The 24,818-nt window shown below is 40.5% G+C and overlaps 1 protein-coding gene across 1 annotated transcript in view; it reads right to left on the minus strand.

Annotated features, from left to right (window-relative positions):
- ERC2 (ELKS/RAB6-interacting/CAST family member 2) overlaps positions 1-24,818 on the minus strand; it is a 759,104-nt gene that overhangs the window by 204,253 nt on the left and 530,033 nt on the right. Inside the window, exon 12 of the mRNA XM_027121473.1 lies at positions 8,649-8,809. Within this exon, the coding sequence (XP_026977274.1) occupies positions 8,649-8,809 (161 nt within the window). The remainder of the gene's footprint in view (positions 1-8,648; positions 8,810-24,818) is intronic.

Genomic DNA, 24,818 nt, shown 5'->3' on the forward strand with positions numbered 1-24,818 from the left:
CTTCTTCCCAGGGGCTCGGTCTGCCTCCTGCCCAACAGTCAAAATGAGAATCTAGCAAGACAACCATTATGTTGAGAAAATAAAGAAAATATTTTGACCCCTCTCACTTTATAGGGCACCAGGACAGGGGTAGGAAAGGGAGAGGAAAAAGGAAGAAGAGGAGAGAGAACATAAGGAAAAGGAAAGGAAAGGAGGAAGAGAGAAAAAAGAAGAAAGAGGAGATTGGGTGGAAGAGAAGGCAGGGGTGGATAAGATCGGCAAAAGGAGGAAGAGGCAGCTAGCAAGAGTCAAATTTTCATCAGCATTCATTCATTCCTTTATCTAACTTTTATTAAGTACTTTCCAGGGACCAAGAACATCCAAAGCCCTCCCCACCTCCATGCTGTGCCTTGTCCTGTAAGTCTTCAGTGACTTGGAGCCTTTTGTTATGATGCCCTCTGTCACTGAGGCTGCAGATCTTGATGTTTCCCGTCTACATCCTCAGGGCTGAGGCTTCCCCTGATTAACAGCTACAGTATATTTTACCTTCACAAAGAAGATACTACAGGGAGGCAGAGAAGCCCTACAAGTTGGGATTTTCCCTGAGTCCTGCCCTTTGCAGTTCTGGCAGACAGCTGGCATCTGGGCCACAGTCTATTTCCCATTGATGCCCCTTCTCTGGAATACATTCTCCCACGTACGGTCCTCATTTTTCTTCTATCCTTTTTTTCTCTAAATGACCATTGCAAGAAGTGCTTCCTAGGAAAAGACCTAACTACCTAGTGGGCTGTGATGAAAAAAAGGACAAATGGAAAGGAGGGACAAAGGTAGAAAGTAAAAGGGGCATCAATTTATAGGGCTGGCTGGAGCACTGGCCAATTTCATACCCTTAATTTATAATTTAGAGTTGGACAGACTGAGGACCAGAGAGATCCAAAGGAACCTGCTCTTGGATTGAAAGAAGGACCACAACTGCCCCCTTTGACTTGCCGTACTTTAGGAGGTTGGAAGGCCTGTACGTTTCTCTTCCCTGTTTTTAATGGTTGATCTTCCCCAGCCCCCATGGAGCTGCTGCTGTGAAGATGGAGATAACATGAGGTATGGTGCTTGGAATAATTTAGACTCTACAATTCATAAGCATTTAGATTATTTAACTGCTGATTATGATTATTTAAGCTGAAAGATTATACACTCTAGCTCAGAAAATGTTTGTATTTCCATTAAAAACCACCAGGCCAAGGGACCCATTTGACTGACAGTTTTCACTATTAAACATATATGCAGTGCATGTTTTTGGCCAGAAGACAGTGTCTCCCCTTGCTTTGTTTTAAGATAAGGAAGCTGAGTTCAAAGGCCTCCTCCAACTAGCTCTCTTCCTGCCCCTTCCCCCCCATCATCACCCCAGCCTGCTGTCCTGCTTCCCCAATGTGAGTTGGAAGAAGCACCTGTTTGCCAACTGCCTTCTATTTAACCAAAACTGGTCCCACCGTTACAAGACTTAAAATTCTTACAACAACATCCTGAGTTTTTCACTAGGAGACAGTGTGATGCAATTTGTCAGTGGTTAAAATCATAGAATGTAGTGCCAAAAAGACTTTGAGTTCCAGGCGTCTGAGCCTCAGTTTCTGCATCTACACAGTGGAGGTAATAATACTCCCCATCTCACAGGAGGTGACATACTCAGCCCCTGCCTGACATGTAATAAGCACCTAAGAGTTGTTCACCGGTAATATTAATCCCATTGGCCAAAGTCTGCATGCAGTAAATAGTACATATGCCTGGGCTAGTTTAATTCTCTGAAGACACTTTAATCAAAGAGAGTACAATCCTTAGGGCAGGGAGAGTCAAGGGTTCTTGATTCTATCTGACATGAAATTTAACCACTGATTCTTTCTCTGTAATAGTTTGTGAGACACATCTTTGCTTGGCTCACATATTTCACATCTGAAGAGTTTTATGAAAAATAAATGCAATGTACAAAAGTACAGGAAAATTCGGTTGTGGTCCTATCAGAGAGGACAGCGTCTTAAACCAAGCAGTCATTTTTGGCTTTTGGCAAAAGTTCCTACATTCAAATAGAGTTCCTTAAGAGAAGAAACAAAGAAGATTCCAGCATCTCCTAAATATTATTCATGTTCCAGATCACTTATTTAGCAGATTTACTGGTAGAATTCCACATTGAAAGGAATTGTGGAGATCATCCCTCTGTCCCCTTCCTGGGGATGGGAATTCTCGCTATAGCACCCAGAGCAGGGGATATCCCCCTCCACCCAGGATTTGCTGACATACCTCAGGAACAACCTCAAAAGGCTACAGAATTCTGACTGGTACAAAGCACCGAAGGAAGGCCTTCCTCCCCTTAAAGGACGATTGTGCTCTAGCACAATCATCTGAGGCAGCCTAAATCAAGTCCATTTCTTTTCTCTCATTTCACCCCTTTAATAGCTGAAGGGAGAATCTGCCTCTTGGTCTTCTCTAGACTAACACTCCTCACCCATCAGCTATCCCAACCATGATGAGATTTTTCAGCTATTTCCAAACCTGTTCACTCACCACATGACTCTCCCATAGTTTACCAACACTGGTACCCAGAAATGAACTCAGATATATACTGGACATGCGTGCATACAAGTATATATCTGTTAGGAATACTATCTCTAAAAGTATAGTCGCAAAGTTATTTTTAAATGCTCAGTGAGGTAACATACCAGTTGTCACTTTCTTTCCATACTTTGTTTATTTCAGCAAAGACTGCTAGTTGCCCCCAATACCCCACCACCCCTTTCCTTCCTTGGGTTCCCTAAGTGTTAGCTGGACATAGAGCCACCCAGCTACAGTCTGCATTTCCTGCCTTCTTGCATCTAAGTGTGACCATGTGACAAACAATTTCTGTTCACTTAGAACACTGGCTTAGATCGGTGCCTAAGGTGTAGAACAGTCCTTGCAAGCAATGAATGCTCAACAGCTATTTATCGAGTAAACTGTTAAATGACTCAGATGTTCGTGGATGGTATGTGCAACTTAAAGGGCAAGGAGATTCTCCCTTCTCCTTTCTCCTGTCTGCTTGCTGGAATGTGGATGGAACGGTTGGAGCTGAGGCAAAAACTTTGTATCATGAGATGGACACCTCTCATGTACAGAGAATAGCAAAGCTTCAAGGCAGAAGGAGTGTGGGTCCCTGGTGACTATGCAGCCACTTGTATGAGCTTCTGGAATGTGGGGTTTTCTGTTCCTCGCATTGAAGCTAGTTAGACCATTCCACTATTCTAAAGTTATTTTCTTTGTAGTTAAGTTTTGCTTACCCACTTTATGTACAGCAAGGCTTTTCTCTTCCACTAAAGGCCCTAAGCCACCAACTTCAGCGTTACAAGAGAGAAACAGAAATTTTGAGTGGTCAGCTACTGTCCATCACGTGACTGCCTGCCGCTCAGACCACAACTGCTGTTTAATAAGCAGTTCTTCTCTCCGCCACCCGTCCTCAATCACTGCAGGTAACTTAGAAAGCTGAGACAAGCTTCACTAGTGTTTTCGCTGACTCAATTTACTTTTAGAATTTAGCAGGAGGTAAATAAGGACAGACAGACTGGGACATTCTAGGACACATTAACATAGTATTTAATATACAGTCTAAATTGTGCATGCCAAGGTTTTTCTAAACAAACCATTCATTGATTAGAGAAGGAATCGCACTGTAGCCGCCTCCCTATAAAAAACTGTTGAAAGCATGAGGTCAATTGGAACTTGAAGATGGGATCAGTGTATGCTAATTACAGTCAGTTTACCTAACATATTAATATGTCACACATTATACATATATGACTTCTACAGCTTATGAATCACTTTCTCGTAAATGCATAATTTCATTCAATCTCCATAACATCTCTTGCAACTGAGTTTATCAATTTTAAGTAACAGTTGCCCTCAAAACTCCTCTCCCAGGCTCCATTTATCCTGTCCAAATTACCAGGCACTTAGGATTCCTTCCTAAAGAAATGTGATTTGTCTTTTCTCATGTTGGCATGAAGTAAAGAATAAATTGATTTTATCATTTTCTGCACCATGCTTCTCCTTTGAAGGGTACTTACCTAATGAGTGGCTCTCTCAAAAGAGATCCTAGATCAAAGAGGCCAACAGGATAATGCCTTGGAATAAGCCAGGGTCTTACCTCACTGTAAACTTCCTAAAATAGCCCAGTGTATACAAAGGCTTCTGAGGCTATCTAGAGAAGATGTCTAAAATGCAACAATACCCAGTAAATTAAGATGGATATCACAATGTCATCAGATGAGATAAAGTACAGAGGTCCCCTTAAAATCTTTACATAAGTATGAGAAATCACCTCAAAAAGTCTAAAACATGCACTTCAAATTACGTAACTTTTAACCAGCTCTCAAAACCCTTATTCATTCAGTGTTTAATACTAAATGGAACATATCAGTTAGCCTGCCTGTCTGCCTGTTAAATTACTATGCTAGTTTAAATCGTCTGAGCAAATGCACACAGACAGATTTTAAGTACAGTATCTCATGGCCTTCAATTCCTTTTAGCTACAGATATCAAATTCACCTGCCACAAATTAAATAATTGAGCTTTGGTTACTGGAATGTAAGCTCATTAACCGGCATTAATAAAACCAAACATATAGAATGATGTTCTTAATATTATTTTGATAAAACCCTTTAAGTAGAAGCAAGTGTAACAAAGATGAACCATTATGAAATGTTTTAGTAAGAGGTTTTAGATTTTTTTTAAGTAAAAGCATAATCTTATACACAAGGGAAGGAGAATATTATGTTCTCGTATGAAAATGTATGGTTGGGAACTGTTAGTTCCTTCCGGTGTGGGAATAATGACTGGCAGTTAGAATACAAAGCAATGAAGATCAAACTGGAAAAGGGCATATTGGGGGGGAAGAATGCTACGCAAGACAGAGTCAAAGGCTCCCTTTGGGCTCAGTTCCTAAAAGGCTTCTCAGACTATAGGGAGTGACAGGGCATGTCCCTTTTTACTCCAAATAACCATGACGGTCCTTACCTATGGAAGCAGATTTCTAAGTGGGATTCCAAACTCCTTTGGTTCCACAAGAAGCTACTTTATTCATCTACCTATTCATTTATTTACTTATTTATTTGTTCATTCATTTCCTTCACTCATTTTACTAAAATGCAAGCTTGATAAGGGCAGACATTTTTGTTTTTCCACCTAGAACAGTACCTACCACATAGTCGGTGCTCAAGAAATATTTATAAATTTTTGAACTAATTCATCCTTTCATTCCTCAAATGCAGGATTTATAAAATATGGAAGTACAATCTAATTTTGTTAAAAAATAGAGAGCATTTGTAAAGGTATATACCAAAATGCTACCAGTATCCACCTCTGCATGGTAGGATCGAGGTGGTTTTGTTTTTAAGTTTTGCTTCTCTGTTTCTTTCTTTTTTTTTTTTTCCTAAAATGCACACTTTTACCCAAACAAATATCTAAAAGGCTGGCTGTCCTGTGGATGGGGCTCAGGTGAAATCTATGTAGCTCTGAAACAAAAACCAAGACAAGTGGGACGATTCCATGGAAAGCCACTTCAGTTCCATCTAAGGACAAATGAGCTACCTGCATGAGCCGTGGAACATGAACCACCACCTTATGAGCCCGTGACTTCCAAAGGAAGTGGTCTTCACCAGGGCCTGGTGATTTCCTTATTAGTCATTATGTGGACAGGAGTCTGGCTTACGTAGGCTGGAAGGTTGGACCCAGCTGCTTTCCAATCCTAAAACTCCGTGCCATTTAATTTTGCAACGAATTTAACAGACACCACCACTTATTTCAAAATCCCCTTTTATGTTTCAAAGCACTTTTACATATGCTGGTTTACATAATTTCAGTTCAGTATTTAAAAAAAAAAAATCCTGTCCCTATAACAATTCTATAGAGTAGGCAGGGCAAGTATTATTACCTCCATGTTACCAAAGAAAAAACTGAGGCAACCAGAGAGTGATCTCCTTTAACGTTATGGTTCAGTTATAAGACCACATCTTCTTTCTCTTGACTCAAGGCCCCGTTCCTCTTTCCTCTAACACCACAGAGCCTCTCCCTTGCTACCAGGGTTGGGAAACTGGGTAGACTTGCCTAAAGCTGCTTGCACAATGCCTGTCAGTTGAATGAAAACCAACAGCGCCTGGCACAGAGTGACAGCAGATACAGTGATACATCCAGCTGACTGCTCCCACTAACTTACACTGATTTGGTTAATGCCAAGTAACCAATATGTCAACTCAGCTTAAAAATCAAGATTGACCAAACCATTTGGTTGACTTGAACAGCTGAAGGGGCTGATAAAGCTAATTGGGGTTCTCAGTCAATGTAACTGCCCTGCACCTGTGTCCCCATACTCCTGGGAAGAAGCCCACTGGTAAGTGGGGCTTCTAGGCCAGTTAAATAGTGAATGAGGTCCATATTGGGCTTAATGAAGCAGGGCTTTGTTACTTTTACCAAAGGAATTAATAGGAATTTTGTATTTATTTTGCAGTGGCAGCAGATTAATAAGCACTTGGGCAATAATGTGGCAATTCACCAAAAGAGGTCTTAGTGAGGTGCTATCTGAAATCATGAAATTAAGTAGGAAAACATACGGAAAAAGTTTATACGTTTTAGAAAAATAAACCCAAATTTTAGATAAATGATACTCTTCACAAAGTATATTAAACAAATGACATATTTTCATTGGCTGATAGCGCCATTTACACACATATATCATTTTCTGTGTGCCAAGCCCTGCTCTGAGTGCCTCTCCTCACAACCACCCCACGAAAGTCATCATAGTTGGAAACTGGAGGGTCAGCGTTGTTAAGGTCATTTTCCCCCGAGTGACACAGCCACCAAGTGGAAGCAACAGGATTTCAACCCAGCTCTGATGACTCCCAAACCAGCATGCTTCACCATTACTTGTTCTCTCAAAACATTGAAAGTATATGCTCTTTTTATAAACAGGAAATAATGAAAGTTTCCTTATAATGGCATAATAAATCACTCCAGGAGCTGTAGAGTTAACTTGGGAACAGCTGCAGAACAACGAGAGAAACGAGGCTGAACTTGACACATAACAACACACAAGGAGGCAGAAGCCGGATAAGTGAAAGAGAAAGAATAAAGGCTGATGGAATCAATGTACTGGTATTATTAATAAATTATTGATCACATCGATAATGTCACAAATGCTTGAAATACTTTTCTTCCTAAGTACATAAAATCCAATCTCCAGCATTCAATCTATTCATTGCTTCAACAAACAATTACTGAGCACTGTTCTAGGCAGCATAATTACTGAAGTGACTCAAACAGACAAAAGTTCTGGACTTGGTGGAGGTGACATAAGCTCCATGAGAAAATGAGGTAGTAGAAAGGGAGCCTGATTAGATTTTGGTTTTAATCCTGGCCAGATGTCCTTAAGCAAGTTACTTGAAATCTCGCTGAGTCTCAGTTCCCTCACCTCTAAACTGAGGATAATAATATCTGTTTTTATTATATCATCTTTTATTAGGAAAAATGAGAGTTTATAAGTGGAAATAAAACTACTTATTCTTTGGTCTTGGAGAAACTGAGGTAGTTGACGAGGAATCAAAGTTTTGTCCTCGTTATTAAATCCTTCAAAATATTTCATTCCATATTTTCCATGATCTAAGCTTCCTGGGTTTAATGTTAACCATGTGTAAGACTTGCAGGGTCAGGATAAGGTTATTCTTCCATACCTAGCCACCAATTTCAAAGTCTATGTTACAGGCTTAAGATGCCATAATTCTGTACATTTCCCCTTACTGTGGAAGGAGGTTGGATTTAAATTATATTTTAGTGATTATTTCATTTTAAAACTTACAGAAGGAGATGCTGCTTCTTGCCTATTTTTTCAGAAACAGATCCACAGCAATTGATTACCTCTAAAATCTTTGAGTAATTACCTTTACTATGATTTTCCATGGTGATATTGTTTCACTGTAAGAAGGAAATAAAAGCTAGGTGAAGACAGGTGTGTCACAGGCCTACAGGAATGACCACTGCCGGACAACCAGCTGTACCTTATTGATTAAATCAAAGACATTTATTCCAGTCTCCCCTCAGCCCTTACCTACCCAAGGAGACAGGGGGGCAGGGGGATTTCCAAGCCTGTTTTTGTCGGCCCAGCAAATCAGAGTCCTGCTTTCTAAACAAAGAGGTGCCAACCTTGAGACTCTATGAACACCAACACAAGCCAGGCATTGTACACAAGTGAGAAGAATATAATTAGCAAAGTTATAGTCGCAATTAGGAAATACCTCCTCAGAAAAGTTTCCACTTAACTCTGAGCAGGACTTAAATTACCATTGTGCTTAACAAGGCCTCTGTCCCTTGGCCAACTCAGACCTTTTCGGCAGATCTATTAGTGCCGTCCACAAAACACAGAGGCACGAAACCTCATGTTGGATTTTTTTTTTTTTTAATAACAGATGTGAGACATGTGCAAACTGGGACGTGGAAGCTATAATTCAAAAAAATAAGAAGCATAGTCATGGAAATAACTAGTCAAGTGTTAGCTAAATTATTATTTCTCCAAGCTTTCTTCCTCTTCTCTAGTCTTCCCTTTCTCATCCCTACAGAGAAGTCAGACAAGAGAGAGTAGGAAAGCAACAATGGGTACTCACTTCATCTCCAGGATCTCCTCCAGCTGTTTTCTCCTCTCTATCCGGAGGTTGGCCAAGTGTGCTTCTTTTTCAGCCAGAGACTGCTGCGTGGAGGCAAGGCGAGCCTTGGTGGCGTCCAGTTCCTGTCTGGTCTTCTCCAGTGCATTCATCAGTTCCTCTATCTGTAAAGCACATGGAACTCAGTGTGTTATTTCTCCTCCATTCAAGCACAAGGCACTTCATGCTAGACTATGTTCTGACAATAGACACAGAGGAATCAAAGCCATCCTTGAACTGGGCATGGTATCTTGGCATCCACTCTTTCTTTGTCACTAGTTAAAAATAAATATTTCAAACACAAGAAGTGTCCAAATTTCTCAAGGTCCTCATTCAATTGGATTATCCACTAACTTTTATAGAAACTATTTAATATATTTATTAGAAGTGGAGGGAGAGTGGCTTGACCCAACTTCAACCTGTTTGGCAAAAATCTCAGATACTGCCTCACTTCAGTTGGCTGAAGGCAACACTCAAAACGCATTTTGCCCGGCACAATATACTTCTGTGTGTAGGCCCCAGAGTATTCTGACAGGAAGTATTTCAAATTCATTCATGTTTTAACCTATCAAAGCCTTGTTTGGCAAAAGCGATTTGGTGTCCAAAGGGCCTCAGGGGCCTCCCTCTCACCTCACCTCCCTGTTTCACATTCAGGAAGCAAGGTTTGGCCAAAGGTAAACAGAATTCCAGCCACAAAAGGTTCAAGTTTGGTTTGCCCCTGAAGTTTGAGAGGGTTCTAAACTTGAAATAAATGACATGTAACTTTTATAGGGTGCTAATACACCATAGAAATAAGCCAGACTATCAAATATCCAGGGTTTTCAGCCAGGTCCCAAAAAATTGGACCAGGGAGCCCCCAAGGCAAGGCCTTATCCTCCCCAAACCACTGGAGGCTTTTAAAAGCCAACACACAACAATGAGGGCTGATGTTTATGGTTTTGTTCCAGAGACTTCCGTGGAGCAAGCTGGTGAAATGCCATCTCTTGCACAGATGCATGCTGCATCCACCCTGCTGATTTAAAACCATGGTTTCAGGAAGTTTCTAGGTTCCAGGGTTGATGTTTGGGTCACCCCTTCCAGCTGAACTTGGCAGAATGGGATCATCTATCACCAAAGTCAACAGAACGCCCTTCAAAACTTGTCAATGATATGTTAAGTTCCAATTCATAAAGACTTTCTACACAATTTCTGCAGTTTTACATGGAATGTATTCAGAATAAGCATTATAGTTCACATCCAAGGTAAATTACAGGATTTTAAGATTCAGGAAACCCTCCATTTTGCCCTGATAGAAGGAGGAAACTTGATGGCCATGTAATGTAAATAAAAGCCCAAACCAAAACCAGTTTAAAAAGCAAGGAACATAAACGATAACCTATGAAAGTCACAGAATTACACATGTTTAATTGTAGGATAAATAGCATTATTCTTTAACTTCAGAAATATACAAAATTTAAAAATTAAAAAGCAATTAAACTTTTTAGTTTCTCATATAAGTTCACAGAATATCATAAATATAACTAGAAGCAATACTTGATGAGGCTGAAGCAGAGGTGGGTTTTCTTCTTCTTTTATTTTGTCTTCTTTTTTCCCCTACTGTTGATATACTCAATAGCAGTGTTTAAAAAGTATATATTAGTATTATGGTCATTCCAAGTGTGCCAACTCAGACAAAGTCTGCCTGACTCTCCATATGGGATGGCCTTTGTCCTCACGACCCCGTTTCCTTTCATAAATTGTTCTTTATCCCAAATGTACTATTTATCTCAGAGAAGAGGGAGAGTGTTGAGGATTCTCACCTGCTGAATCTCTTTCTCATTAATTGAACTGACCTGCTTGCAATCTACAGACACAGTATGCTACTCAGCTGGGTTTCCAAGTTCTTAGTTCACCTGCCACCTGACTCCTTAGGGCAGGCACTAACTAGTTTTATATTAACCCAACTTTAACAATTACACCTTAGAGTAATGACTTGCAGGCTTCCCTGGTCATTTCAGCAATAATCACATGGAGAAAACCTGGACACCTGAGAGATGTAATGCAGACTTTCTTTGACTGATGGAGATGCTTTTGGCTTCCAATGTCAATAGTTCTTAGTTTGAGGTGAGACTGCTATTTTCAACACCGTGGAAGCAGAATCTCAAAATAGCTTCCCAGGCCAAGCCTTTCACTCCTAATTCACCTGACCACTGAGGACTGCACACTGGACCACCTGGGGCACTGGCCTCAGATACACTGTTCTAGTCTTTGCACAGCCACTGTTTCTACCTGTAACTTTGTGCAAATAAGCACTTGATTCTTGGCGTCTCAGTTTCCCAGATGATGCCCATGGTACCTCCTGTGTTAGATGTTCTAGAGTTCTGCGAACTGTTTCCTTTACTACCAAAACAGGAGCATTAGAAAGCAAGAAATGTTTCCCCCGCTATGGTGGCCATCAGGGTGGTTCACAATATTCTAGTTCCCCCCTTTCCAGGCACATGGTAGGACAACACTTCCCTCTCCCTTTAAGTTGGGTGAGGGTTTGGCCAAGAAAATCATTGTCATTTCCAGGTAGAAGCATTTAAGTACTAGCAGTCAACCCCAACCTTCCGTTTTCCCTGCCATGATGAGCATAGAAGCATGTTTCAGATGATGTCCCCTTCAGCCTGAGTCCCTGAGGGACCACCATGAAGCCCAAGGCCAACCCACATCACATAAGCAAGGTATGCACCGTTGTTGTACTACACCAAGAGATAAGGGGCCATTACCCCCCAGCTTGACTTGGGCTGTCTGGACTGATGAACTGTCACACTTCTTATCAAGTGCTCTATAACACCTGCCTCCATCTCCCCCCCCCCCACCAGTCCCCTCTCATCAAGAGGAAGTGCTTCTTATTCTTGCTATCCCATGGAGACTCTACCTTTGCAGGCCACTGGTACCTTCCTTCTTGCCATATGTCTTTTCTTAATGTGTAGTCTGCACAGCTAAACAGTTCCCCAACTTCTTCCCCTCATTTGAAGTAACATTTTAGCTGGCTATGTATATGAAACTTATGCCTTAAAAACTACCAGATTTGAAGCATGTCTCCATCACTCACTGTATGACTGACACAAGTTCCTTCATCTCTTTCAGCTTCAGTTTCTTTATCTGGAAACAGGAAATTATGTTGCTTATTCTATTAGATGTTTATGGATAGTAAGTGAGATGATGTAACCTATACATCATTTATTCTGATATCAATAAAATAACACTTTTTCTTATAATAAGGTACACTCGTACAGAATCTAAAAGATACAGTTATGAAATTTTTAAATGTTTCTTTTTATTTAGGTTAAATGACATTCTTTTTAGCTAAGATCACCCAAAATCCCACCACATGGAGATAAACACTCTAAACAGTTTGTTTTAATTTCCCCATCTCTCTTTCTCTATTTGTGTGTATGTATAATTGAGATGCTATATATAATTTTCTAAATAGTTTTAAATAAATGTATCATTAGAAAGTTCTCCTTCTCATTAAATAGTCTCTCTGAAACATGGTTTAATGGGTGAGTGGGGCTGTATCCATTCCCCATTTTCCTCGAAGCCAATCCTTCCCTTGGGCTCTCCGAAGCTCTCCTAAATTAGTAATCTATCTCCCCTGTTTCTTTTGCCAATTCTTCACCTTCCTGCGGTCCATAACGAGACCTTTCCCCTTATGACTCTGTCCCAGAGACATTTTCCTCATCCATGTGGCTCCTCAGAAGGAGGATTGAGATTTGTCTCCACAGCTCTCAACTCTGATACTTTTCCAACCTTTGTCTCCTTTTATTCACTTAACATCTTTCACATATACTGAACCAACCATTGATTACTTCTGTTTGGATGTCATAATATCACTTTAAACTCACAATGATCCATGCACACATAACTAAAACCAAATCCCTACCAGCCATCCCAGCCCTCCCAACCTGCCACTCCCTAACACACTGGTAGCCCTGACCTTTTCTCAGTCACTCATGTTTAAGATCTCAGAACCACATTTGTCTCTTCCCTCTTTTATTTTCTATTCATCATCAAGTCTTGTAGCTCTGTTTTAGGAATACTTCTCGGACCCATCATCCCTTTCTACCATGATTTTTGATGCTTCAAGCTTGGATCCCTTCCCTTCCCACATTTCTGATAGGATTGAAAATAAGTGGGTGTGTTTGTGTGTATTCCTAGCCTTCGTCTCTACCCCTACCCTAAATAAGGACATGGCTTTGCCTGATCAGCTTCTCCCCTACCAAAGTTATCTCTCAGCCAGTTCTGTGCCTGGATTTTAGGAAATGGGTAGCAGAGTGAACCTGTAAAACTGAGTGCAAAAGTATAATACTTTTAAGGGCAGGCTACAGTGATTTATATAATAAAAAGGAAGGAGATACAAGTGAGAAGAGAAAGAGGAATAACGAGCCTGGAGATTGGGGACACAGAGGTTTTGTTTTGTTTTAAGGGCAGAATAAGATAATTGAGAAGGAAGAGAAAAAGGGAAGGGGAAAAAAGTTGCTAGGAGTTATTCCTGGGGTCCCTTCAATGTTTTCCAAAGATACAGATTGAAGGCCAGACTTCCCTTTTGATTTTTTTCAGCTGTTTTGACTGTGTGTCTCAATGTGACTTTGAACTGGGCCCTGTGGATTTGGGATTCAAAGACGTCTAATAGGATTTACTGTTACAACTCATCTCCCTACTGTCAGGAAAATATTCCTAAACCATCAATATTTTGTCAAAAATATCAACTGGTCTGGTTCCAGTATCTCAAGGGGCTCCTGAGATACCCAAAGTAGTTGTCTTCAGACTGTGTACCCTAGTGCACCAGGGGTTCCAAAAAGGCATCTGGGGGCTGATAGACAGATAGTGGAGGGGGAGGAGGAGTGTGAATGAGCAGAGACCTCTGTCCACTATCTCACATTCAAAGGGAGTTGTTCTACTTTGTTTTATAGATAGCATTCCACTTAAGATTTAATTTGAATTTTTAAAATTTTAAGTATTTTGAAATACTGAGAATGGTTAAAATCATGGATTATGAAAGCAGACTGTACTAATTATACCTGCTTTACCACTTTTTAATTATAGAGCCTTGAGAAAGTGTCTGAGTTTCCTCATCTATAACAATGGTATGTCTCATAAGCATTACTGCAAGTATTAAATGAAGCAATCAAAGTAAAGCTCTTAGTGCAGGGACTGGCAAATATGAAAACACTTAGTACATTCTTAACATAAGAGATAAGCACAGCATAGTGGTTACAAACAGAACTTAGGAGCTAGCCTACCACTATCTGTGTCCTTCTGAGTGAGTTATAAAAGTTTTCTGAGCCCAGGTTTCTTCCTTGTGATGTGGGAACGTAGCTCAAAGGGGTTTTGTGAAGATTCAATGGGTTCACGTGTGTGATGCCCTAAGAACAATGCCAAGTACTTGGTGCCACAGAAGTGTCAGATCTTGTTAATAAAGTGCCAGGAAGTACTCAACCCATTTTATGTTTGCTTATTATTGAATTCAAGATTTTGTGCTTGGTGTCACCTACCGTCAACCACACACACACATGTACACACACCCCTGGACTGCCCTGTACCAACCCCTCCAATTACTGAAATTGCCTCTCCTTTAAGGCTCTGCCACAGGGCCCTGGCCTCCTTTTACAGTGATTAAATCTGGAGCTCTGAAAACAGGCAGACCTGGATCAAGTTTTGGCTCCACCAACAGGATCTCTGTGACCTTAGGACAATATTAACCCAATGCTTCCTAAACTCTGTTTCACCTTTGAATCCTTTAGAAAGATTTTTAAAATCCTGATGCCATGGTAACACTCCTACCAACTAAATTAAAGTGTTTGAGGGTAGGAGTCAGGCATCAGTATTTAATTAAAGATGTAGATGATCCCAAAGTGATGCCAAAGTGCAAACTTATCTGGGAACCCTGGACATTTGCTGACCTTTCTCTTAGCCTGAAGGTCCTCCTCTATAAAATAGGGAGGAGACAGAAGCTACCACACAGGATTGGCATGAGTATAAAGGGAGATAATACCCATAAAGCATCCAACCCTCTCTGCTAGAAACCCTGGAAGTGTCCAGTGTGTGACAGTTACCACTGTCCCTAGTATGGGTTCCTGGCCACATGATTTTCACCCAACCCAAGTGCCTTCAGTTCTTACCGTCTGCACCTGACTTTCTCCCACCTAATTAAACACCACTTCACATTTCTGCATGACTATTTCATGTGTGTGCTTAGTTGCTACAACTGGATTGTAATCCCCAGAGGGCAAGGACCACATCTCCGCTCTCTTTGTGGAAGGCCCTTCAGCCCCGACACAGAACCAGTGTCCACACTCAATAAATACCTGAGGAATGAGAGGAAGGGGAATGCAAAGATGTGATTCTGAAACACCTTCCTTTGAGCCACTTAGTGCAATGATGGATGAACTGTAAGTCTGAACTTGATACTTTCCTACCCCATCCATCAGTGGTCCCCTTGCCATCCTCACCAAATGCCCTTCAAGTTCTTGCTCTCTGTTTGCCTCAAGCACCTTCTCTTTGCTATGGGGACAAGAGGGCTCAGTTACTCAGCCCCTGAATGGATGGAACCCCTATGCTCAGTGCCACCCCATCAGCCACCAAGAGCACCCAGGAACCCGTGAGTTTCTAGGCGGCACAATAAAAATGTCCCAGGCCTTGAGCTGGGGTCGAAGCAAGCAGCTTTTAATCCTGCTCTGCATTCTACTCGCTTTTTGCCTGGGACCTGGGAGACGTGCAGTCCTTTCATCATTCCACCACTTCGTCTCACTGGGCGTCTCCTACGTGCCAGGCATTCTGCTAGACACAAGCAACAGGCTCATCCTCAGAAGCTGTCTGGTTTGGCAGGCAAGCTTGAATCAAACAACATTTTAATTACAATAGTGATTAAAAAAAAAAAAAAAAAACCCGTTAAAGGAAAGGACTGAGTGATGAGCAAGAGTTAAACCAAAGCCAGTCTTGCCCGAGGCCTCACGGCCACCTCCCTAAGGCAGGTAAGTGGGAGCGGCCCGCTGAAGAGGAGGGAAACAACACGTGCTGGGGGGCCCAGGCTGGGGGCCATGTGGTTCTGTTCATTAGGGAATTGCTACTGGAAGCATCACAATGATTATGAGCCAATAAACACTTCTGAGAAGTCCAGCAGGAAAGCAACCCACGTGTCTCTATTCAACACAGCACTTGCTTATTTTGGAAGCATATCTATTGATAATTCACCCGACAATAATATTTCCTGGGGGTAAAAAAGTTTTAGAAAGGCTGTCTTATTCCTAAAAGGCCATCCTTGATGAAAAGAGATTCACAGCAACCTCAGAAATCTTCTATAATACTTAACATGTTCCACTTAAAAGAATTTCCTAAAAGGTCCCCAAATATGGTAAGACTGGAATTCTGATCCTATATCTAGAAAACTAAGATTACATTTTTTTTTTTTTTTTTTTTTTGAGGTACGTGGGCCTCTCACTGTTGTGGCCTCTCCCGTTGCGGAGCGCAGGCTCCAGACGCGCAGGCCCAGCGGCCATGGCTCAGGGGCCCAGCCTCTCCGCGACATGCGGGATCCTCCCCAACCGGGGCACGAACCGGTGTCCGCTGCATCGGCAGGCGGACTCTCAACCACTGTGCCACCAGGGAAGCCCTAAGATTACATTTTAAAATATATATTGGTTTGGTGTTACATATCTAGAACATAGTAATTAAAGGTTTCTTCAAGCTAGATGACTACTTGGTCTCACCAATTAAACTAAACAAAAACCCCTAAGTGTGTGTCGTTTCTGATTTTATTAGTCATCCTATGTGGCAGATTATAAAAATTCTCTTATAAAATAGTTAAGGTACAAGGACTATTCAAATGTATTTGAATAATTCTTAACTCTGTACACTTTAAGAAAAATGAAGCTATCAAACGAATTTCTAGAGTCTAATGCTTACACCCAGCTCTGGAGAAACTCTCAAAACTTTTAAAGTGAATAGTGGAGCTTTAAAACAATAAAATAAAAAACCCGTTTAAGACCTTAAATCATTAACATGTGTCGACTTAAACTTACACATACATTTGTGTTGTTTAACTAAATATCTGAAAACCAGCTTCTCTCTCAGTTATCTGCCAAGAGCCCCACTCCCTGTTCTGTGTGTTTCTTCCTGACACGTGGCAACATCCAGTGCTTTTCAAGAGGCTCACTTGGCAAGAGCTGATCTTCAAATATTTTGATGAAACAGTTTGTTTCTTAAATTATATGTCAGTATTGAGTTAGTATCTATTTTGTGTTAATGATGTGGAATTTTAAAACAGCTTTTAAAACCATATGCTAAAAAATACACAGGCTCTTCTGCCTTTCCCCTTAACCATCCATCCTAGTTTTCTGTCTTCGCTACATCCTGAGTGCAAGAGGATGGTAGTTTTCAGTCTGCACCAGAACACAGAGCCAAGGAAATCCCCGTATCCCAGGTTACAGCGAAACTGGAATGTGAATTGGTCCTGTGGGAATAGCTGGGACTTGGCCCAGCTCTGCTCTGGGCACAGAGGAGGTCACACTAAGATCAGAAGGTAAAGATAAACGCTGAAACCCTCCCTCCTCAACAGCAACAACTTCTTAGACAGTGATGCTGTGGGCCGAAGGATCTGTTAAAACAAGGACTACTAATCTTATTTTTCCAATTACTCTTATCTGACATTTCTATCTCCACCTCCCTCCCACCTCCCCACTGCTGCCTTAGAGTGACACCTTTTGGAAAAGGTTGAAACTGAAAATCCCCAGATTGCTTTCTGCCTGGACCTGGCTACCCTTAAGATTGTGTTTGGGATTTGTTTTTTCCTCACTGAAGTTAAACTTCTGGGAGCTTTGCTTAAAAGTGTCACCTCTGATCCTTCAGCTGCAAACAAATACCCACATCAAGTGAGGGTGTTTGGGCTTGAGCTCTTCGATTCTGACTACAATTTAAACTCCCCCTTTTCCCCCTACTCCCCCAAGGCTTACTGACAAAATTTCACATCACAATCAAGGATGGATGGAGAAGAAATGTGTAAAATACATACATTCTGACTGAACAGATTCCGTGCTGGAGTACAGATGAGTAACAGTTTCTCCAGAAGGCCCTTGAGCACTCTTCATTCCAGATCGGATTTGGCTCAGTGGAACCTCCCTGAGAAACAGGCTGTGAATATACACTTCTGTGTATGTCTGGTGTAGATACTTACTGAGCAACTGGGAGGCATTTTTACTTTACGTGTGCACAGTTCTGCAGCACAGCAAAGAGCTGGTTTTTTTCCCTAACAGAGTCTCACATTCTTGAGAAGCAGTACAGAGAGTGGCTAACTGTGTGGACTCTGAAGCCAGAGGGCTTAGGTCCCAAACAAGATCCAGCCACATGCTGACCGTGAAAAAGGTACTTGAGCTCTATGTACGTCAGTTTCTTTCTCTGTAAAATGTGGATAACAGCTGCACCTCCCAGAGTCCTTATGAAGAATACCTGACTTACAATAGTTACATGCTTGGCACACAGAAAGTGCACAGTAATCTGTAATCATCAACAGTGATGTTAGTTTGAACACTAGTTCTTACTTTTCAGCCTATGAGAGGATGAGTAAGCAAGAGAAAGTGCTGAATTTCCATTTTCTTACATTTTCAGAAAGACAACACTTTTCACCTTCAATGGAACGGCGAAATTTTTTACTCAGAAATCTATTTATAACAAACCAAATTAATCACCCACAAAATATGCTAAATTCCAAACACAATTATAAAGGAACTCATGAAGATATCAGAGCAGCATTGTCCCATAAAACTTCCTGCAATGATGACAAGGTCCTAATATGTACTTTCCAATATACATGCCACTGCTACATGTGGCTACAGAGCACTGGAAATATGACCGGCACCACTGAGGAACTGAATTTTTAATGTTATATAATCTTAATTAATTAAAATTAAAATTTCAATATCCATATGTCTAGTGGCTACTGTATTGGAAAGAGCCAGAGCATCAAAATTTTACAACTTTTATTGTCCAACGGTGATGTTTAGAAATTATTTCAATTTTTGTGGAAAGTGTTTCTTTTTTGAACATATGAGAAAAACTTTTTAAATTCCTTTACATTCAGTGTATCTTATGAATTAGCATTTGACCCAGTGATTTCACTTTAGGAATTTATTCTAAGGATATAATAAGGGATGTGTCCAGAGAAATTTATTCCAAGGATATAATAAACATATTCATCAGTGTTGTTTATAAAAATCAGAAAAATTATGCATGTGTGTATATACATATTATATGTATAGATATACACACAAACATAAACACAAGTACAAACATATACAAACATACACATATGTACCCTCACCTTTCAAAGAAATTAGTTAAATAAATTACGGTGTGTGTGTGTGTGTGTGTGTGTGTGTGTGTGTGTGTGTGTGTGTGTGTGTGTGTGTGTGTGTGTGTGTGTATGTGTGTGTAAGTGTTGCAAAGAAAGTGGATAGTAAATTGCAGGCATCCAATTGTTGAGATGTTGGTCAGACATTAAATACTAAATAGAAAGATTTAATGGAAAAGAAAGATGTTCATGAAATCCTAACTGAGAAAAGCAGGTTAGTAAATGATAAATACAATACAATCCCAACTCTATGTAGGTTTCTAAATGAATATTCATAGAAAAAAAGACTAGAAGGAAAGGCATCAAAATATGCATAACAGGTTTGTTTCTAAGCTTAGAGATTTCAGGTAATGTATTATATTCTTCTTTGTACTTGTTGATGCAAATATGAATCACTAATGTAAAAAGAGAGTAAGTTTTAAAAATTGCAACCATAGCTATGAAACAGAAACAGACTCACAGACATAGAAAACAAACTTGTGGTTGCTAAGGGGGAGGGGAGGTGGGAGAGGGAAGTATTGGGAGTTTGGGATTAGCAGATGCAAACTATTACATATAGGATGGATAAACAACAAGGTCCTACTGTACAGCACAGGGAACTATATTCAATATCCTGTGATAAACCATAATGGAAAAGAATATGGAAAAGAATATATATATATGTATAACTGAGTCACTTTGCAGTACAGCAGAAATTAGCATAACATTGTAAATCAACTATACTTCAATAAAATTCAAAAAAGTTTTTTTTACAGTTGCAACAAAGGAAGGTCTGCAGAGAAAGTACTTCTGCTCCCACGGAAAAATTAGTTGCTGGTAGACCATGGCCTCCGAAGGATAGTAATAAAGCAGAAATCCAGAGCAGGGTGGGGCCCTCTGGTGGCAGCTATGGTGGCAACTACTGTCAGCCAAAATAACCTTAAGACAGGCCACACTTTGTAGCATGGTTTCTTTGCCCCGACAGTCACTTAGATTTATGCTGATTATAATCCGGGTTCACCAGGGAGTGCCTGAGTGTTAGTGACTCCACAGCTGTCAACAGCCATTCCTGCCACCTCCACCCGGCCCCGCAATGTGCTTGAATGTTGCTTCATTCATTTCAACTTGTTCCCTAATAAAGTTCCTATGCATTTTCAAGTCCAGTAATGGTGGCTTGCTTGCTTGTTTTGTGCTTGTTTAGCATTTTCTAATTTTATTATTGTTATTATTGTTTTGATTCTGCAGCACTCAAAATGAGGTGGCAGGCCCTGCAAAATCAGAACCATTTGTCCATGCCACTTGACCACTTCTATTAGCAAGGTTTATTCATTCCCATTCAACAAATCAGGGCAATGCTTTCAAACAGACCTTCTTTCTTGTGGTGTAAGGATAAGCTGAGGCAATTCCAAGGAGGAAAAATGAAAAAAAAAGGAGGCTTCTTTTACTTCGAATTCTCCTGCTGGCTTAGCTCTGCAGGAGGTACCTGTTGATGATGGCAAATTTCAATCAGGCCAAATGAGGCCTGCCTCCAAGCCCTTTCCTGATCCCCTCAGAATCCTTGCGCCGCAGTTCCATCTACCTTGAGCAATAGGTAGTGGCCTCCCTGTATGTCAAATGCATCCTTGAATGGGTCCACCGGGGCATCTTCGCAAACACACAGTAGATTGTCAACAGATGATTGTGGGTGGGATGCAGGGAGGGAGGAAAGAAAAGAAGCCATGCTCTAGAGAGGTAATCATTACGTCTGATTTAAATAATGTGGTTTCCTAAATCCCATTTGATCCTCACTTACTCCCAAAGGAGCATACCACTTAACTGATGGATAACTCAAACTCAAAAAGGGTAAGGGATTGACCCAAGAATTGCAGATGGCTTACTCTTTACCAGGATTTGAATCTGACTGTCGAGTACAAATATAAGGGGACAATTGTTAGAGGGAACTACATATACTGAGAGGATCTGGGAGGAAACTCTGGGCCACGAGACCCTCAAAAGCAAGGAAAGACCATGGCTCATTCTCCTCAGTATGCCCCGGCCTGGACACAACATCTAACATACAACAACTGTGTGCCCTATGCTTTATTTTAAAAGATATAAAATTGCATCTCAAAATGTATATGCCAAATATAGTGAAATTTCATTAACTTGATAAAAGAGCATTTACTGAAAAATCTATAGCTAGCAGTTGTGAAGGACTGCTTTCTCTCTAAGATCAGAAGCAAGGAAAGGATACCTGCTTTCACCCCTCTTATTCAGCATAATATGTGAAGTTCTAGATGCTGCAATAAGGCAAGAAAATAAAAGGTGCAAAAATGTCAAAGGAAGTAATAAAACTGCCCCTGTTTGCAGATGAAATAACTGTTTATGTAGAAAATCCTCAGAAATCTACAAAAAACACCTAGAAGTAATAAATGTGTTCAGCAAGGTTGCAGGATACAATATCAACATACGAAAGTCAACTGCATTTCTGTAAGCTAACAATGAACATGTGGAAACCAAAATGAAAAACTAAATACCATTTACAATCACTCCAAAAAAATGAAACATTTAAGTATAAACTTAAAACATGGATGGAATCTGTACATGGAAATTTACAACATTCTGATAAAAGAAATCAAAGAAGATTTAAATAAATGGAGAGATAGGAAGTGTTCATGGATGAAAAGACTAAACATAGTAAAGATGTCAATATTTCCCAGATTGATCTATAGGTTTAATGTAATTTCCATCTAAATCTCAGCAAGTGTTTTATAGATATAGACAAGCTTGTTCTGAAATTTATATGGACGGGCACAGGTCCTATAATAACTAAATCAATCCTGACAAAGAAGAATAAAATGGAAGGAGTCACTCTACCCAATATTAAGGCCCACTGCATAGTTAGAGTAACCAAGACAACGTGATATTGGCAGAAGGATAGCCACATAGATCAGCAGAACAGAACTGAGAACACAGAAATAGATTTACTGTGATAATATTATATCTCAGAGATAAATGTTCAAGTGATGTTTGACAAAAGAGCAATAAATTCAATGGAGCAAAGATAGCCTTTCAACAAATGGTGCTGAGCAACTGGACATCCATAGACGAAAAAAAGAAAAGAACATTGACCTAAACTTTATACCTTGTACAAAAACAAACTGGATCATGAACTCAAATGTAAAACATAAAACTATAAACCTTTTAGGAAAAAAACTGGAAAAAATCTTCTGAATCTAAGGCTAAGCAATGAGTTCTTAGAACTGACACCAAAAATCATAAACCATAAAGGTAAAGACGAGTACACTGGACCTCATCAAAATTGAAAAATATTTGCTCTGTGAAAGACCTTGTTAAGTGGATAATAAGCCAAGCTATAGACTGGGAGAAAATATTTGCAAAACACATATCTGACAAATAACTGGAACTCCCAAAATTCCACAGTAAAATTTCCAAGACAATTAGAAAACAGACATAAAGCATGAGCAGACATTTTGCTGAAGAGGACATACAGACAGCAAATAAGCACATGGAAAAATGTTCCATATCTTTAGCCACTGGAGAACAACCAATTAAAACCACAGTGAAACATCACTATACACCTATCTGAATGGCTAAAATAAAAACTAATGACAATACCAAATGCTGGTGAGGATACAGAAAAACTGGATCCCTCATACATTGCTGAAAGGAATATAAAACGGTGCGACCATTCTGGAAAACAACGTGGCAGTTTCTTAAATCTGCATGCAACTACCATATGACCCAGTAATTGTACTCTTTCTATCACTTATCTCAAAGAAATGAAAACTTATGTTCACACAAAAACCTGTGCATGATTGTTAATAACAGCTTTATTCACAATAGCCCAAAACTAGAAACAACTTGGATGTCCTTCAACTGGTGAATGGTTAAACAAACTGAGGGGCATCCACACCATGGAGCACTACTCTGCAATGAAAAGGAACAAAGTACTGATAAACCCAACAACTTGGAGGAATCACCAGTGAACAATGGTAACTGAAATAAGCCAGTCCCTAAAGGTCACATCCTATATGATTTCATTTATATAATGTTCTTAAAATGACGAAATTACAGAAATGGAGAACAGATTATTGGTTGCCAGGGGTAGGAGATGGATATAGGGGAGTAGTTTAGTACAGTTATAAAGGGCAACATGAAGGATCCTTGGGGTGCTGGGACTGTTCCATACCGTGACTATATCATTGTTAACACCCTGATTGTGATACTGTCCTACAGTTTTGCAAGATGTTACCACTGGGGGAAACTGGTGAAGGGTACACAAGATCTCTATTATTTCTTAAAACTGCAAATGAAGCTACAATTATCTAAAAATAAAAGGTTTAAGTTCTTCAAAAATAAAGAACATGCCACGTGTGTTAGGTATTTACCTGCACAGGAGAAGGACAGCCAGGGCAAATGCTGGGGGAGAAGAAGGGAGATGCTCACATAAGGTCAATGAGCCCACTCCCATGCTCTTCAGGAAGAATCCTCCCCAAAATGTTACAGCTTAGGAGGATTTCAACAGAGAATATTCGTGCTGTAAATGACTTCCATCCCCAAGGACAACTACATACCCAGGTAAAACCATCAGCATTCAGAACAATGGCTTGACACCTATTGAATTAGGATACAAAATCGACTTCCTCAAGAGTCAAATGAGAAAAATGTCATGATCGTAGTCCCCTTTTTATAAAACAATCACATATACACACAATAAAACTTTAAAAAATTTATTTATTTATTTATTTATTTCTGGTTGTTTTGGGTCTTTGTTGCTGCGCGCGAGCTTTCTCTAGTTGCGGCGAGCGGGGGCTACTCTTCGTTGCAGTGTGTGGGCTTCTCACTGTGGTGCCTTCTCTTTGTTGCGCAGCACGGGCTCTAGGCATGCAGGTTGCAGTAGTTGTGGCTCGCGGGCTCAGTGGTTGTGGCTCGCGGGCTCTAGAGCGCAGGCTCAGTAGCTGTGGTGCACGGGCGTAGCTGCTCCGCAGCACGTGGGATGTTCCCAGACCAGAGCTTGAACCCGTGTTCCCTGCACTGGCAGGTGGATTCTTAACCACTGTGCCACCAGGGAAGCTCCACAATAAAACATTTTTAAGTGCCATGTTCAACAATAGCTTAGCTACTAGTGCATCATAGGCTTATCCATAAAGGCCACCGGCAGGTAGCGGTTTCTTTATAATTATAATGCAGGTGAGTAAAAAAATTCATAATAAAGCTTCATTACCCTCAAACTAAATACATCCTCCAGGTTGCTAGCTTGGTGAGCTTCTCAGTGGGAGGAAAGCAAAAACCAGATATGAAGTGCCAGAATGAAATCTTCCGCTTCAATTTCTCCTTTATTTAAAACATTTTATAGGAGCTTTATGTTGACCCTGTGGCTTCAGGAGAAGGAAATCCTCCCAAATGCATCTCTGGGGCACAGCATCCCCCACAGCAATTTGGCTCTCTCCTCTCAGAGTGATTGCTGCTACATGTAAAAAACAATTCTCGATTGGTTAAATCTGGGAAAATTGCTTCATAAAAAGAAGACTCGGAACAAAGACGTCCACCCAGTCAGTTCTCCCCATGTACAAAGTGACTGGCAATGAGTATGAGGCACCCACATAAGCAAGGCAGACAGACCAAACCTCACCGCACTTTCAAGTTGAATAGAGAGTTTATCTGCTTTCTTTCCTTCTCCAAATGGAATAAGACTCCATCCCATCACAACAACAGATCTGCTAAATTCTGCCTCTCTTCTGATCTTAGCAGTCATCAGGGAGCTGCTTAACGTCCTCCTTAGC

Source organism: Aethalodelphis obliquidens, unplaced genomic scaffold (genome assembly GCF_003676395.1).
Source record: "Aethalodelphis obliquidens isolate GAN/ISIS:26980383/991018 unplaced genomic scaffold, ASM367639v1 scaffold22, whole genome shotgun sequence".
NCBI classification, from domain to species: domain Eukaryota; kingdom Metazoa; phylum Chordata; class Mammalia; order Artiodactyla; family Delphinidae; genus Aethalodelphis; species Aethalodelphis obliquidens.